At 39.1% G+C, this 15,854-nt stretch overlaps 2 protein-coding genes across 5 annotated transcripts in view; one reads left to right on the plus strand and one right to left on the minus strand.

Moving 5' to 3' along the window:
- Positions 1 to 15,854, plus strand: part of ZDHHC23 (zinc finger DHHC-type palmitoyltransferase 23) — a 63,839-nt gene that overhangs the window by 33,890 nt on the left and 14,095 nt on the right. The window lies entirely within an intron of this gene.
- CCDC191 (coiled-coil domain containing 191) overlaps positions 1 to 15,854 on the minus strand; it is a 97,411-nt gene that overhangs the window by 15,432 nt on the left and 66,125 nt on the right. The window contains exon 14 of the mRNA XM_069553502.1: positions 4,694 to 4,837. Within this exon, the coding sequence (XP_069409603.1) occupies positions 4,694 to 4,837 (144 nt within the window). The remainder of the gene's footprint in view (positions 1 to 4,693; positions 4,838 to 15,854) is intronic.

Raw genomic sequence — 15,854 nt, forward strand, 5'->3', positions numbered from 1 at the left:
GCTCAGAGTATCATTCTATCAAAATAAACATACAACTCTGACTTTATAGATTTTAAAAAGTAACTGTTCCATTCTTTCAAGAGGTCAGAGGAAGAAGCCTTTCTCTCTTCAGTTCAGTTCAGTCACTCAGTTGTGTCCGACTCTGTGACCCCATGAATCGCAGCACACCAGGCCTCCCTGTCTATCACCAACTCCCGGAGTTCACTCAGACTCATGTCCATCGAGTCCATGATGCCATCCAGCCATCTCATCCTCCGTCGTCCCCTTTTCCTCCTGCCCCCAATCCCTCCCAGCATCAGAGTCTTTTCCAATGACTCAACTCTTCGCATCAGGTGGCCAAAGTACTGGAGTTTCAGCGTCAGCATCATTCCCTCCAAAGAAATCCCAGGGCTCATCTCCTTCAGAATGGACTGGTTGGATCTCCTTGCAGTCCAAGGGACTCTCAAGAGTCTTCTCCAACACCACAATTCAAAAGCATCAATTCTTCGGTGCTCAGCTTTCTTCACAGTCCAACTCTCACATTCATACATGACCACTGGGAAAACCATAGCCTTGACTAGATGGACCTTTGTTGGCAAAGTAATGTTTCTCCTTTTCAATATGCTGTCTAGGTTGGTCATAACTTTTCTTCCAAGGAGTAAGCGTCTTTAATTTCATGGCTGAATCACTATCTGCAGTGATTTTGGAGCCCCCCAAAAACAAAGTCTGACACTGTTTCCACTGTTTCCCCATCTATTTCCCATGAAGTGATGGGACGAGATGCCATGATCTTTGTTTTCTGAATGTTGAGCTTTAAGCCAACTTTTTCACTCTCCTCTTTCACTTTCATCAAGAGGCTTTTTAGTTCCTCTTCACTTTCTGCCAAGGGTGGTGTCATCTGCATATCTGAGGGTATTGATATTTCTCCCGGCAATCTTGATTCCAGCTTGTGTTTCTTCCAGCCCAGCGTTTCTCATGATGTTCTCTCTTAGTCCTCTCCAGAAAACTGGGCATGTTTTCTAAACCACGTCTCACCACTGAGCAGTGTGAATGTGACTGACCTGAATGAGTCCCTTGGCAGTCACACGTACTGGCCAGTCACACACACTCCCAGGAGGTCTCTGTGGCACCTGGGAGCCAAAAGGCAAGAGGAGCCAGAAACACACTGCCTCCTACCCTCCCTTAGAGGAAAACACAAGAGAACCAGGGAGAAAAAGATAGTCAGAAGATGCCTTTAAAATTCTAAAAGTGGTTATTGGAACAAATGGAATACGGTCCATGTGAGTTGTAGGGAAAATGCTAAATAACTCTTCTGAAAACAACACAAAATGCAGTATAAAGAAGCCAGTAACTGTTTAACTAGATCCTCTTTCATTCTTAATTTTTTCTATCCTTTCCTGGAAGTCAACTCTGATGGACGAAGCAGCTACTGCTTCCTCTTACTATTCTCCAGCACTGTTACTTTTTTTTGTTTTTTTTTTTTTAAACTTTTAGCTGGTGGTTGGTATCTACATATCCCTCTGATTCCTACCCAGCACAGAAGACATGCCTGAACTGGGCAGGATTTTTGGAGGAAGGGGTTGCTGAGTTCCCTCCTAGCTTTGTGACCAATGTGCTGTGTGACCTTAAGCAAGTGAGTTTTCCTTTCTGAAGCTCAGTTTCTTTACAGATTGAAAGCGATGGGAGAAGATTACTAGTATTCTAACATTCTATTATCCTGTGTGGTAGGCTGAACAGTGGCTCTCAGGATGGCCACAGGCTAAATCACTGGAACCTGCAGATATGTTACCTTACAAGGTAAAAGGGATTTTGCAGATGTGATTAAGTGAAGGATCTTAAGATGGGGAGATGGTCCTGGATTATATGGCAGAGCTCTAAATGTAATCACAAGCGTTCTTGTAAGAGGGAGGCAGGAGGAACAGCATCAATATGAGATGTGACATCAAAGTAAGGGATCAAGAGAGAATCGAGGAAGGGGCGATGGGCAGTGAAATGCAGGCAGCCAGTAGAAGCTGAAAAAAGCCAGGAGACAAGATTCTCTCCGGAACCTCCAGGAGGAACTTGTCCCTACTGACACTTTGACTTCAGCCCAGGAAGTCTGATTTTGGACTCCTGACTTAAACAGAAATTTAAGATAATAAAATTTGTGTTTTAAGACACCGTTTGTGGTAATTTGTTACAACAGTATAGGTAACACACTTGTTGTTCAATACAGACTAGAGAGGTGGTTCTCAAAATGTGCTGCTAAGACTACTTGGATCAGAATCTCCTGGGCTACTTTTTTTTTCTTTTAAGAAATGTTTTTGGCCATGGCACATGGGATCATAGTTCCTTGACCAGGGATTGCACCCGTGTCCCTTACTCTGGAAGGTGGAGTCTTAACCACTGAGTCACCAGGGAAGGTCCTAGACTACTTTTAAAAAATGCAGAGTCCCTGACACACCACCCCCACCGCCCCGGCCAACAACCCAGAGCTACTGAGAACACCTGGGGGTGGGAACAGGAACATGCATTTTTACAAGCTTTCCAGATGGTTTCATGAATAGGAAAGTTTGGAAATGCTGGATTCATATCTGTGTTTTTCTGGTTTTAATTAAGTTTTTCTATATTTAAAGCCTATGCTGTCATTTTGAACTCTAACTCTGGTTTCTTTTTACATTCTTATAAATAAATTTTTAAAAACTTAATTTGGGGGTCTTCCTTGGTGGTCCAGTGGCTGACTTCAGACTCCCAGTGCAGGAGGCATGGGTTCCATCCCTGGTCAGGGAACTAGATTCCTCACGCCTCAACTAAAGATCCTGCATGCCACAACAAAGACCCTGCATGTGGCAGCAAAGATCCCTTGGAGTACTGCAACTACAACCTGGTGCAGCCAAATAAATATTAAAAAAATTTGGTTATTCACGCTAGATTATTTTCTTCATAAATTTTATACCTTTGATTTTATTCAGTCAAAAACAGGGCCAAAAAAAGAAGAAGAGCTGATAAGAATATAAGAGTGAGTTATTCCCTCTCTGCTTTTTGTGTATTAATAATTAAAAACAAATTGACAAAAGCCAGATAAAACGAGGTGCACATAAATGGATAGCAAACTATTTGATATGACTAATCTTTGTGGTAGTATATTACAAGAAGCAAACTTCCATTCAAATTTCATTTCCACACTTGTTTACTCAATAGATTAAGGCTCAGCCCTCCCATTTCATTATTGGGAAAATAATGTGGTTCAGCTGGTAAAGAATCCGTCTGCAATGTGGGAGACCTGGGTTCGATCCCTGAGTTGGGAAGATCCCCTGGAGAAGGGAAAGGCTATCTGCTCCAGTATTCTGGCCTGGAGAAGTCCATGGACTGTATAGTCCATGGGGTCGCAAAGAGCTGGACATGACCGAGTGACTTTTCACTTTGGGGCACAGATTGGGCAAAGCCTCCAATAGGAGCGCTCCTCATGCCCTTAGGCCTGACCACCATAAATTGGCCTCCTTAGCTGGTTTGGGATACTCAGTAGTTCCAGAACACAAAGAGGCATTAAGAGGCAGAGGACAAAAAATCGGGGACATAGAAAAACAGTACGGAGGGCATTTAGAAAAGATAAAAAGGAAAGAAAGTGTGAAAATAGAAGAGAACAAAGAGAATGAAAGGTGAGCAGATTGGCTAGGGGAGGAAAAAGAGTAACCTGAGTCACATTCACAAAGGTATAATCTTCAAGGATTCTTACGAGGTAGAACATCATTGTTCATCTTTAATCCTAGTTTTCACAACCAAAAATATGAGCCTTACTTTTCAGTATTCACTTGGCCAAATGTATAAACAAGAGTGGTCTAACTAGTATGTATTACTGACCTTATTATGAAACAGAATTCTACGGATAACATTTTATCTATTTTGAACTTTTGATTATTTAGTTAAATGCTCTGTTCTGTGCATTGGATAAATTTGAATTTCAGTGATATTTGATTTATCTCTGTATGGTAGAATGGATTACTGTTCCTGATAATAGGATTAGACACCCACAGCTTGCTTGTGATTTCATCCTGTCTCCCAATGGAGTAGATAGAGCCTCTTTCTCCCCTCAGTGACTCTGAGTTTGGCCCTATGACTTCCTGTGGCCAATGGAATGTAAGTGGACATGATACAAGCCCAGGTTTCATAAGCATTTACATAATTGGGTTTGGCTTTTGTACTTCAGACATTTGCCAGGTGAAGGTTTCCCCTGAAAAACAGCTGGAGCCAGTAAGAGAGGCTGTGGAGAGACCTGAACTCAACCTAAACTTTCTCACAAACATGTCTGTAGGAAATAAATACTTGCATTGTAAGCCACAGAATTTTAGGGCTGTATGTTAGACAGCTTTATTGCAGCAGAAATCTGATGAGTATACCTTATGGTAATGATTTTTCCTTTATTACCTAGCTAGCTATACACTGCTGTTTTAGCTATACACTGCTAAAATTGAGAGGCCTCTATTCATCCTGCCTTGGAAGTCTCTAATAAAAAATGAACTCTAGTTTTTTCTAATCGATTCAGTTACAGAAGTCTTTACCTACCTTGGAAGACCAAATTCAAACTGTTATCTGAAACAAATAAATATCCACACTCAATTCATTTATCTTTCTGACTTTTAAATCCCCAAACAACCTCAAGGCCTAATTGGGCGTTTATTTGAAAGTCCACCTGTTGAGTTGGGCGGGGGAGGTGGGTAAGAGTGCGATACTCTACCTGGAGGTTTTGCTTGCTTCGCATTCTTAGCCTCTTCCAAGGCTCCAGACCTTTATTTCTTAGCAATACCCTTTCATAGTGTTCTTTGGCTATTGTTTCCAGCTGCTGGTTCCTCTTAATTCTCTTCTGCTTCTCTAGTTCTTTCTGGAAAAAAAAAAGTAAAAATGCCAAGGAGGAACCAAAATGGTGAGATAGGAGGCTACCAAACTTGCTTCCTCCTTTGGATGTATTGAATGTATAGCTACATAAGGAGCAGTTCCCTCTGAAAAAAATCCATAAACTAGCTGTGTGACTTTTCCACATCAAGCAAATGAGAAAATACCCACACTGATACATCAAAAATACTGACAGGAAAGACTGAGACACAGTCTCACCATAAACTCCATCCCTGGCTCAGTGCCATATAATTGGGAGAGACGGCACTGAGCCATCCTAATCCATAGGGATTCCTCAGTGTCTCCACGAGGAATGAAGGGTTTGGACTACACTTCTAGCATCCTGATTTTAAAGATAACCATTCAAGCAAGGGATGGGCCCCCCCAAACACCTAGCTCTGAAAGCCAATAAGGCTTGTGTCCATGAGACACACAAGACTATAGCAAACAAAGAAACAGGTCTTAATGGATGTGAGGTACTCACTGTGGCTATGCTCCTACGATCAGTTCTGAGAAATCAGGCAAAAAAGTTCATCACCCAGGCTTTCCCTGAAAGGAATGTGACTGCATATTTTATAAGCTGCTGCTTGAGGGTTCAGATTCTAATTTAGCTTGCATCTAGGAGCTGGCTAAGATCCTTCCTAAAGGCTGAGAGAGCCTTTAGGTACTTCCTCTTCTTTCTCCCTCTGGCTCATTCCAAAGGTAAAACCAGATTGCTAGCATTTCTTTGAAGGGAGCTTATGTACATATTGGCTTATACACATGTTTTAGACGCTAACTTCAGTGACCGTCACCTGAGAGGGATGGGCCTCTGGGCTTTGATAGCCAATGGAACTTCGAATCACAAGTCCCATAGGACTATGGCAAACAAGCAGGTTTTAAATAGGCACAGAAAGACTCCAGCCCCATTGCCTTGGCCACCCAGCCCCAGGGCTATACACCAGGGCTCAGTGAAAGGAAGCAGGAAAAACACATCTCCTAGTTTCTCCCTGGAAGGGGCTTAACTATATATACTATATACATATATATACTTAACTATATATATATATATATACACACACACACACACACACACATATACACACTCAGCATAGGTGCTGCTTGAGGGTACAGCTTCTAATCAGTGTGCATCAAGGTACTGACTGAGATCCTTTCTTTGGGGACACTGATAAGTCTGGACACATACTCAAACAGGCGGAGTTACTAAAGACAAAGACAGTGGCTTTGACAATCAGAAAGGTTTGAGAGACAACCAGGAATCTGGGCCAGGCTGACTGATGAGTTCATCTTCTTGAGACCACTCTATCAAGACTAGAAGAGGTGACTGTTTAATGTACAGAAACCAACACAGAGAGTCAAGAAAAATAAAGAAACAGAACTATGTTCCAAACAAAAGAGCAAGATAAACTTCCAGAAACCAATCTTAATGAAATGGAGATAAGTGATTTACCCAATAGTGAAGTCGCTCAGTCATATCCGACTCTTTGCGACCCCATGGACTGTTGCCTACCAGGCTCCTCTATCCATGGGATTTTCCAGGCAAGAATACTGGAGTGTGTTGCCATTTCCTTCTCTAGGAGATCTTCCCAACCCAGGGATTGAACCCAGGTCTCCTGCATTGTAGGCAGATGCTTTACCGTCTGAACCATCAGGGAAGTCCAATTTACCCAATAGTGTTTTCAAAATAATGGTGATAAGGATGCTAACTGACGTCAGGAGAGCAATGCACAAAGTGAGAATTTCAACACAGAGAGAAAACATTAAAAAGTACCAAACATAAATCACACAGCTGAAGAATAAAATAATCAAACTGAAAAATTCAACAAAGGGGTTCAACAGCACACTAAACTGAAGGAAAAAGATTCAGCCAGCTTACAGACAGAACAGTGAAATTCATCCAATCAGAGAAACGAAAAAATAATGAGAAAAAGTAAAAATAGTTTAAGGGGCTAATGGGATATCATCAAAGGGAGAATATATATATATTATAGGAGTCCCAGAAAGAGAAAAGAGAACAAAGCTTATTCAGAGAAACACTGGCTGAAAACTTCCCTAACCTTGAGAAAGAAACAGATATCCAAGTTCAAGAAGCCCAAAAAGTATCAAATAAGATGAATCTAAAGACACACGCACAAAGACAGTTTAAATTGTCAAAAATTAAAGACAAAGAATCTTAAAAACAATAGAAAAAAGTAACTTATATACAAAGCCATTCCTTATACACTGATAGTACAAAACTGTCAGTGGATTTTTCAACAGAAACCTCGCAGGCCAGAGAAGTGGGATGTTATATTCAAGTGCTGAAAGAAAAAACTGCCAATTAAGAATATTCTACCTAGGAACAGTGTTCTCTAATCAGTAATATGAAAATATATTAAAGTATAAACTTACTAATAAAGGTAAATATATTGTTAAATGCAGAATACTCAATATTGTAATGGTGAGTCACTTAAAACTCTAGTACAAGTTAAGACAAAAGTATTAAAAACAACTAAATAATTTGATATACAATATAAAAAGATGTAAAGTGTAACAGTAACACAAATATGGTGGCAGAAGTGTAAAAATACAGAGTTTTTGTATGCATTCAAAATTATCAGCTTAAAGACTGTTATGACTACAAAATGTTTTATATAAGCCTTATGGTAACCACAAAGCATAAACTTACAGTAAATATACAAAATATAAATCATAGCACAATACATATAATCAAAAGAACTCAAGAGAGGAAGAAAGGAAAAAAAGAAATTACAAAACAGCTAGAAAATAATTAAAATGGCAAAATAGCAAGCCAACACCTATTAATAATTGCTTTAAATGTACATAGATTAAATCCTCATTCCAAAAACACAGAGTAGTTGAATGGATAAAAACATAAGACCTGACTATATGCTTTCAATGAGAGGCTCACTCCAGCTTTAAGGACACAATAGACTGAAAGTGATGGGATGGAGAAGATATTCTATGCAGACAGGTAGTTTGGATTGTAAGGAGAGCAGGGGTAGCTGTATTTATATCAGACAGTATAGACATTAGGCCTATATAAAACTATAACAAGTGACATTATGTCATGATAAAGAAGTCAGTCAAGAGGATGTAACAAGTTAAATGATATGCACTCAACACTGGAGCACCTAAATATATATAAAGCAAATATTAACATTTTGAAGTGAGAAGTAGGCAGAAATACAATAATAGTAGTGGATTTTGATAAGCCACTTCCAACAATGGACAGATCACCCAAACAGAAAATCAACACGGACATACTGGACTTAAATAACAAGTTAGATGGAATTAATTAGATATACACAGAACATTTTATCCACTGGCAGCAGAATACATATTTTTCTCAAGTGTACATGGAACATTCTTCAGGATGGATCATATGTTAGGCCATAAAACAAGTCTTAATAAATTTTAAAAGACTGAAATCATATCAAGCATATTTTCCAACTTCAATGTTATAAAATTTAAAATCAATATAAGAGGAAAACTGGAAAATTCACAAATATGTGGAGATTAAACAACATGATTCTGAACAACCAAGAGTCACAAAAGAAATCAAAAGGATAATTAAATAATAAAGAATCTGATAAAATGAAAATGGAAACAAAACATACCTGAACTTATGGGATGCAGCAAAAGCAGTTCTACTAGGTAAGTTTAAAGTCTTACATTAAGAAAAAAGATCTCAAATAAACAACCTGACTATACACCTCAAGGAACTAGAAGAACAAGCTAAGCCCAAAGTTAGCAGTAGGAAGGAAATAAAGATTAAAACAGAAATAAATGAAATAGAGACTAGAAAGATGATTAAAAAGATCATAGACGCTAAGAACTGTTTAAAAAAAAAAAAAAAAAAACACCAGACAAACCATTAGCTAGACTAAGGGAAAAAAAAGACAAAGTCAGAAATGAAAGACATTACTACAGAAAACTGAGAAATAAAAACTACTATAAACAATTAAATGCCAACAAGTTAGATAACATAAGAAGAAATGGATAGATTCCTAGAAACATGCAACCTACTATGACTGAATCATGAAGAATCAGAAAACTGAACAGACTAATTCTGGTAAAGAGACTGAATCAGTAATCAAAATCTTGGATTTGACACCAAAAGCAAAGGCTGCTGCTGCTAAATCTCTTCAGTCGTGTCCAACTCTGTGCTACCCCATAGACGGCCGCCTACCAGGCTCCCCCATCCCTGGATTCTCCAGGCAAGAACACTGGAGCGGGTTGCCATTTCCTTCTCCAATGCATGAAAGTGAAAAGTGAAAGTGAGGTCGCTCAGTCGTTTCCGACCCTCAGCGACCTCATGAACTGCAGCCCACCAGGCTCCTCCGTCCATGGGATTTTCCAGGCAAAAGTACTGGAGTGGGGTGCCACTGCCTTCTCCCAAAAGCAAAGGCAACAAAAGCCAAAATAAATGAGCAGGACTACATCAAACTAAAAAGCTTCTGTACAGGAAGGGAAACCAACAACACAATGAAAATGAAACCTATGGAATGGGAGAAAATATTTGCAACCACATACCGAGTAAAGGGTTAATATCCAAAATATACAAGGAACTCATATAACTCAAAAGCAAAAAACAAAAACAAACAAAAAAAACCCACAACAAAAAACTCATTTGAAAAAATGGGTAAAGGATCTGAACAGACTATTTTCCAAAGAAGACACACACAAGTGCCAACAGGTATGTGAAAAAGTGCTCAAAATCACTAATCATCAGGGGTATACAAATTAAAATGACAATAAGCTATCACCTCACACCTGTTAGGATGGCAATTAACAAAAAGACAAGGGATAACAAATGCTAATGAGGATGTGGAAAAAAGGGAACCGTTGTACACTGTGGAGGAATGTAAACTGGTACAGCCACTAAGGAAAACAGTATGGAGGTTCCTCAATAAATTACAAATGAACTACTATATTACCCAGCAATCTGAGTATATATCCAATAGGAAACAAAATCACCATCTCAAAGATATATGTGTCAGTTCAGTTCAGTCGCTCAGTCGTGTCCGACTCTTTGCAACCCCATGAACCACAGCACGCCAGGCCTCCCTGTCCATCACCAACTCCTGGAGTCTAACCAAACCCATGTCCATCAAGTTCACGATGCCATCCAACCATCTCATCCTCTGTCCCCCTTCTCCTCCTGCCCTCAATCTTTCCCAGCATCAGGGTCTTTTCAAATAAGTCAGCTCTTCACATCAGGTGGCCAAAGTATTGCAGTTTCAGCTTCAGCATCAGTCTTTCCTGTGAACACCCAGGACTGATCTCCTTTAGGATGGACTGGTTGGATCTCCTTGCAGTCCAAGGGACTCTCAAGAGTCTTCTCCAACACCACAGTTCAAAAGCATCAATTCTTCAGAGTTCAGCTTTCTTTATAGTCAAACTCTCACATCCATACATGACCACAGGAAAAACCATAGCCTTGACTAGATGGACCTTTGTTGGCAAAGTAATGTTTCTCCTTTTTAATATGCTATCTAGGTTGGTCATAACTTTCCTTCCAAGGAATAAGCATCTTTTAATTTCATGGCTGCAGTCACCATCTGCAGTGATTTTGGACCCCAGAAAAATAAAGTCTGACACTGTTTCCACATCTATCTACCATGAAGTGATAGGACTGGATGCCATGATCTTAGTTTTCTGAATGTTGAGCTTCAAGCCAACTTTTTCACTCTCCTCTTTCATTTTCATCAAGAGGCTCTTTAGTTCCTCTTCAGTTTCTGCCATAAGGGTGGTGTCGTCTGCATAACCAAGGTTACTGATATTTCTCCTGGCAATCTTGATTCCAGCTTGTGCATCCTCCAGCCCAGCATTTCTCATGATGTACTCTGCATATAAGTTAAATAAGCAGGGTGACAATATACAGCCTTGACATACTCCTTTTCCTATTTGGAACCAGTCTGTTGTTCCATGTCCAGTTCTAACTGTTGTTTCCTGACCTGCATACAGGTTTCTCAAGAGGCAGGTCAGGTGGTCTGGTATACCCATCTCTTTCAGAATTTTCCACAGCTTATTATGATCCACACAGTCAAAGGCTTTGGCATAGTCAACAAAGCAGAAATAAATGTTTTTCTGGAACTCTCGTTTTTTTGATGATCCAGCAGATGTTGGCAATTTGATCTCTGGTTCCTGTGCCTTTTCTAAAACCAGCTTGAACATCAGGAAGTTCACGGTTCATGTATTGCTGAAGCTTGGCTTGGAGAATTTTAAGCATTACTTTACTAGGGTGTGAGATGAGTGCAATTGTGTGGTACTTTGAGCATTCTCTGGCATTGCCTTTCTTTGTGATTGGAATGAAAACTGACCTTTTCCAGTCCTGTGGCCACTGCTGAGTTTTCCCAATTTGCTGGCATATTGAGTGCAGCACCTTCACAGCATCATCTTTCAGGATTTGAAATAGCTCTACTGGAATTCCATCACCTCCACTAGCTTTGTTTGCAGTGATGCTTCCTAAGGCCCACTTGACTTCACGTTCCAGGATGTCTTGCTCTAGGTGAGTGATCACACCATCGTGATTATCTGGGTCGTGAAGATCTTTTTTGTATAGTTCTTCTGTGTATTCTTGCCACCTCTTCTTAATATCTTCTGCTTCTGTTAGGTCCATACCATTTCTGTCCTTTATTGAGCCCATCTTTGCATGAAATGTTCCCTTGGTATCTCTAATTTTCTTGAAGAGATCTCGTCTTTCCTACTCTATTGTTTTCCTCCATTTCTTTGCATTGATGGCTGAGGACAGCTTTCTTATCTCTCCTTGCTATTCTTTGGAACTCTGCATTCAAATGGGTATATCTTTCCTTTTCTCCTTTGCTTTTTGCTTCTCGTCTTTCACAGCTATTTGTAAGGCCTCCTCAGACAGCCATTCTTCTTTTTTGCATTTCTTTTTCTTGGGGATGGTCTTGATTCCTGTCTCCTGTACAATGTCACAAAACTCCATCCATTGTTCATCAGGCACTATTAGATCTAGTCCCTTAAATCTATTTCTCACTTCCACTGATATATGTGTACTCCTGTATTTATTGAAGCATTATTCACAATAGCCAAGGAATGGAAACAAAGTAGGTATCCATTGACAGAGGAATGGATAAAAAAATTTACTATTGATTCTCACAATGGAATGTTACTCAGCCTTAAAAAAGAAGGAAATACTATTATTATTGACAATATGGATAAATCCTGAGGGCATTATGCTCAGTAAAATAAAAAAGACTGAGGCAAACACTGAGTGGTATCACTTATATGTGGAATCTTAAAAAAAAGAAAATCAAGTTGAACTTACAGAAACAGAGAGAGAAATGCCAGTGCCTTTTGAGGTGGGAGAAATAGGCAAGGCCCAGAAAAAGGGTACAAATTTTCAGTTACAAGATGAATAAGGTCTGAGAACCTAACGTGTAACAAGGTAACTATAGTTGATAATATTCTCACAATTTTGAAATTTACTAAGGGAGAAGAATGTAAGTTTTCTTACATACACATGCACAATAAATATGTAAAGTAATGGACATATTAATTAACCCAGTGGGAATCCCATATTGTATGTACATTTTAAGTATCTTACAATTTTGTCAATTACACCTCAATAAAACTGAACAAAAAGTAAAGATGCAATGACCTGAAAACTCATGAATTTCAACAAATCACTAATTACTTTAATTTGAATATGTAACCACTAAATAGCATGCAATTCATGATAACAGAACTCGGGAGCATTAAAAAAAAAAGGAAGTCACTCTGCCAAGAAGGGCAGAAAAAGTTCCTCTTGAGTCCTACAGGAATCAGAGCTATGCATATCCTTTGAATTATTTAGGATTGTTCACAGAAATGATTCACATCTCACCAAGTTACTAGAAAGTAAGATATTCATTCAGTTAGGAGAGAAATCAGTATTTTTCCCTTATTATTATGGAAAACAGCAATATAGCCCCTTCATTTAGATCATAGGGTAGAAATTTATATATGAATAACTTCAAAAATACTCCCATTAAAAATACAGTGGCTGCTGTTACGAAAGTCACAGGAGTAAAAGCAAAGACTTCACACTGTCTCCACAGTAGTTGTCAGTTTCGGCAGTAAAAATTTAAAAAAACTCATGAATTTTTAAGCTTCTTTTGTCTTCATTTCCTACAATTTCACATCAAGAGAATGGTTGTAGTGAATTGGCTGATTCTGACAAACTACTTAATAGTCTTAAGTCTTCTCTGAGGGGAAAAAAAGGAGAGAATGCACTGGAACATTTCTATTATGGGAGGGATATTTGCTCTGATCTTCCAAGCCAAACTTCCTGTATCTGTACACATTCCTCACAGAAAAGGAAATGTCCATATTCTCTACAGGATTAAACCGAAATTACCTTCGTAATCTTTATTACAGACATTTTATATATTGAATTGAATGGACAGAAACAAAAATTATTTGTAAGAATCTTCTTATGACTAACAAGGGCTTCCCTTATAGCTCAGATGGTAAAGAATTGTCTGCAATGCAGGAGACTTGGGTTTGATTCTTGGGTTGGGAAGATCCTTTGGAGAAGGAAATGGCAACCCACTCCAGTATTCTTGCCTGGAGAACCCCATGGACAGAGGAGCCTGGTGGGCTACAGTCCATGGGGTCGCAAGAGTCAGACATGACTTAGTGACGAAAGCACCAAGAGCAAGAAGAGAGAGCCAAGAGTTAAGTGGCGAGGAAGACAAAAGGTGGCCATTTTCACATTCACTGAAATGTCCACGGCAGCAGTTGCAAATTGCAGACAGGCATCTAACACAGACAGTAAGCCTCCGGAGAAGCCCTTGGGCTTGGCCAATCCTACACACATGCACAGCTAAGTTATCTTCAGTTATAATACAGCCCTGTGGCTGGTGTTGTAGGCTCCTAAGCAAAGCCATGTTCAGATGGTTTGTGGGGGGAAATGGCCTATTTAACTAGTTTATTGACATTTTTATTGGAGTACTGTTGATTTACAATGTTGTGTTTCACATGTACAGCAAAGTGAACCAATTATACATATACATATATTCACTCTTTTTAAGATTGTTTTCCCATACAGGCCATTACAGAGTATCGAGTAAAGTCCTCTGGGCTATACAGCAGGTCCTTATTAGTTATCTATTTTATATTATAGTAGTATGTATATGTCAATCCCAATCTCTTATCTCTTTCCCCAAATTCCTAATTTATTTATCACACTCACCTTTCCTCTTTGGTAACCATAAGTTTGTTGTCTGTATCTGTAACTCTATTTCTACTTTGTAGATAAGTTCATTTGTACCCTTTTCTTATTCCACATATAAGCGACATCATATTTATCTTTCTGTGCCTAACTTACTTTACTCAACATGGCAAACTCTAGGTCCATCTATGTTGCTATAAATGGCGTTATTTTGTTCTCTTTTTTACGCCTGAGTTATATTCCACACCATACATGTGCCACATCTTGCTTGCCTAGTTCTCTGTTGATGGACATTTCAGTTGCTTCCATGTCCTGATTATTGTAAACAATGCTACAATGAACACTGGGCTGTATGTGTCTTTTCCAACTAGGGTTCTTTTCTGGATAAATGCCCAGGAGTGGGACTGCTGGATCATATAGTAGTTCTATTTTTAGTTTTTTTTTTTAAGGAACTTCCACACTGTTCTCCATAGTGACTGCACCAATTTACATTCCCACCAACATTGTAGGAGGGTTCTCTTTTCTCCACACTGTCTCCAGCATTTATTGTTTGTAGATTTTTAAAAAATTTACTTTTCCATGGAAAAGTAGAAAAATATTTAATAAACCAGAGATCTTCTTGAGACAAAATTCTGTTTTCATGTATAGCAACTTAGATGTGTATTTCCTGCCTTGATTAAGGATTCCTCAATACAGTGGATTGTATTTTACTATTATTACTATATTTTCCATTTACTTGTATATAAAATGTCCATAATGCCTGCATCTAAGATTTAATGGGAGGATAACATGAAATCAAAGTGTCTGCCTTGAGATGACACTTATATTGGGGGTGATCTATGCACCTAAAGTTTTACAGAGCATACTTCACTCAGGCTAAAAAGGGACACAAAATCAGGGTATTTTTCTGATTTAAATTACTCAACAAACAACATGAAACAAATGACTCATTTGAATATATATATATATACACATATATATATATATGTATATATATATGGGAAAATCCCCTGGAGGAGGGCATGGCAACCCACTCTAATATTTTTGCCTGGAGAATCCTATGGACAGAGGAGCCTGGTGGTTTATAGTCCATAGGATTGTAAAGAGTCAGGCACAATTGCACGCATGCTTGCATACACATACACATAAATGAAAAGTGAGTGTTAGTTGCTCAGTCATTTCCAACTCTTTGTGAAGGCATGGACTGTACCCTACCAGGGTCTTCTGTCCATGGAATTCTCTAGGCATGAATATTGGAGTGGGTTGCCATTCCCTTCTCCAGAGGATCTTCCTGACCCAGGGATCAAACCTGGGTTTCCCACACAAGCAAGCAGATTCATTAGTGTCTATGTGCTACCAAGGAAGCGCATATATGTGTGTGTGTGTGTGTATATGTGTGTATATATATTTCCATCACTACTGCTCTGAAAGAAAGACAAGGAATTACAGCAAGATTAAGAAGAATAACAGAGTGCCTGATGACCTCTTGACACCATTCTCACACCCTGCCTTCTATCCTTTATAAATCACCCTTTCATTGCACTCTGGAACTTATTCCCACCTAGGCACTCCTGTAATTTATGGTCTTTGCTCTCTTGTATCATTTTTTCTCTCACTACTAGACCATTCCCATAAACATGCAAATATGTACTGGTACTACCCATCTTTTAACAAAATAACACAAAAAACACCAATCACCAACAGAAAAAAAAAGTTCTTCTTTGACCCCATGTGACCCCTACTATATGCATGGTCTCTATTGCCTCACCACCTATTCTTTCCTCAACTTCCTGAAATGGGGCTCCCTTCCCAGCAGTCCACT

Source organism: Ovis canadensis, chromosome 1 (genome assembly GCF_042477335.2).
Source record: "Ovis canadensis isolate MfBH-ARS-UI-01 breed Bighorn chromosome 1, ARS-UI_OviCan_v2, whole genome shotgun sequence".
NCBI classification, from domain to species: domain Eukaryota; kingdom Metazoa; phylum Chordata; class Mammalia; order Artiodactyla; family Bovidae; genus Ovis; species Ovis canadensis.